This window comes from Cajanus cajan, chromosome 10 (assembly GCF_000230855.2).
Source record: "Cajanus cajan strain Asha chromosome 10, NIPB_CcT2T_4, whole genome shotgun sequence".
NCBI lineage: Eukaryota > Viridiplantae > Streptophyta > Magnoliopsida > Fabales > Fabaceae > Cajanus > Cajanus cajan.
The window spans coordinates 47,779,212-47,780,803 of NC_138526.1; the positions used below are offsets into that span (position 1 = coordinate 47,779,212).

General features: G+C 42.1%; 1 protein-coding gene across 1 annotated transcript; it reads right to left on the reverse strand.

Annotated features, from left to right (window-relative positions):
• On the reverse strand, positions 1–840 carry LOC109805679 (retrovirus-related Pol polyprotein from transposon RE1). Its single transcript, XM_020367849.2, has one exon. It carries the CDS (start codon positions 838–840, stop codon positions 1–3), a length of 840 nt encoding a protein of 279 aa, XP_020223438.2.
• Between the last annotated feature and the right edge of the window lie 752 nt (positions 841–1,592).

Sequence of the window (1,592 nt, forward strand, 5' to 3'; positions counted from 1 at the left end):
TTATCTAATCATAACAGAATACAAGATAATTAATTTGTTACTGTTGAGAGCCCCCTCAAGCTGGGAATGTATATTCATCATTCCTAGCTTGGAACAGAAGCCTTGAAAGATGGATGGAGATAAAGCTTTAGTAAAAATATCTGCGAGTTGCATGGAAGAGGAAATAGGCAGAATCTTTAGGAGGCCATTGTTAACTTTCTCACGGACAATATGACAATCTATTTCAATATGCTTAGTTCTTTCGTGAAAAACTTGATTAGAAGCTATCTGTATCGCTGATTGGTTATCACAATAAAGAATAGCTGGCTGGACAAAAGGCACATGAATGTCTTGAAGAAGATAAGTGAGCCACTGGAGTTCACACGTTGTTGAAGCTAGAGCTCGATACTCAGCTTCAGAAGAGCTGCGAGAGACGGTATATTGTTTCTTCGAGCGCCAAGAAATAAGAGAGTCCCCAAGGTAGATGGAAAAACCCGTGATTGAGCGTCGAGAATCACTACATCCGACCCAGTCAGAATCGCTGAATGCTTTGAGTTGAAGATTGCCAGTGGCAGAAAGAAAGACACCAGAACCTGGGGTGCCCTTGAGGTAACGGAGAACGCGAAATGCAGCTTGAGAGTGAGCAGTAGTAGGACTGGCCATGTACTGGCTTAATTGTTGAACAGCATGGGATATATCTGGTCGCGTATTTGTTAGGTAGATGAGACGTCCAACTAAGCGTCGATAGGAAGATGAAGATGAAGCAGATAAGGGGGTACCCGAGGTGGCATGTAGACGAGTAGAATAATCCATAGGAGTTGAAGTGGGACAAGAACCAAGCATACCGGAGTCAGAGAGCATATCTAATGTGTATTTTCGTTGACAGAGGTGAATGCCGCTACGGGGACCGAGCAACTTCAATACCAAGAAAGAACTTCAAATTGCCAAGGTCTTTTATTTTGAAAGTTTGATCAAGGAGATTCGTGATGTGGCGTATCTCGTCAAGATTGTTCCCTGTTAAAACAATATCATCAACATAGACAAGAAGAGCTGTAGTTGTGTTACCACTGAAACGTAGGAAGAGAGAATGATCAGCGAAAGACTGTTTGTAGTCGTGAGAAAGAAGAAAAGAGGACAGGCGAGTGAACCATTGTCTGCTGGCTTGTTTGAGCCCATACAAAGATCGTTGAAGACGACAAACTTGATTAGGATTCTCAGTGGAGAGACCCGGAGGGAGCTTCATATACACCTCCTCATGAAGCTCATCGTGAAGAAAAGCATTGTTTACGTCTAGTTGTTTTAGATGCCAATTATTGAGAGCTGCTAGAGCTAGCAATAATCGAACAGTGGTGAGTTTGGCCACAGGTGAAAATGTATCGAGAAAGTCCAATCCTTCCATTTGTGTATAACCTTTCGCGACTAGGCGCGCTTTATGCCGCTCAACGGAACCATCAGCATTGTATTTGATTTTATACACTCTCCGTGTGTCCGGATCGTCCACAAAAATTACAAATTGAGGAGGTGGAATTTATAGCATTAATCGAACTTTCTTTAGATTCAACATTAATATTTGTCATGAAACTGTTACCTAATAGTTGTGTTCTTGCTGTGCA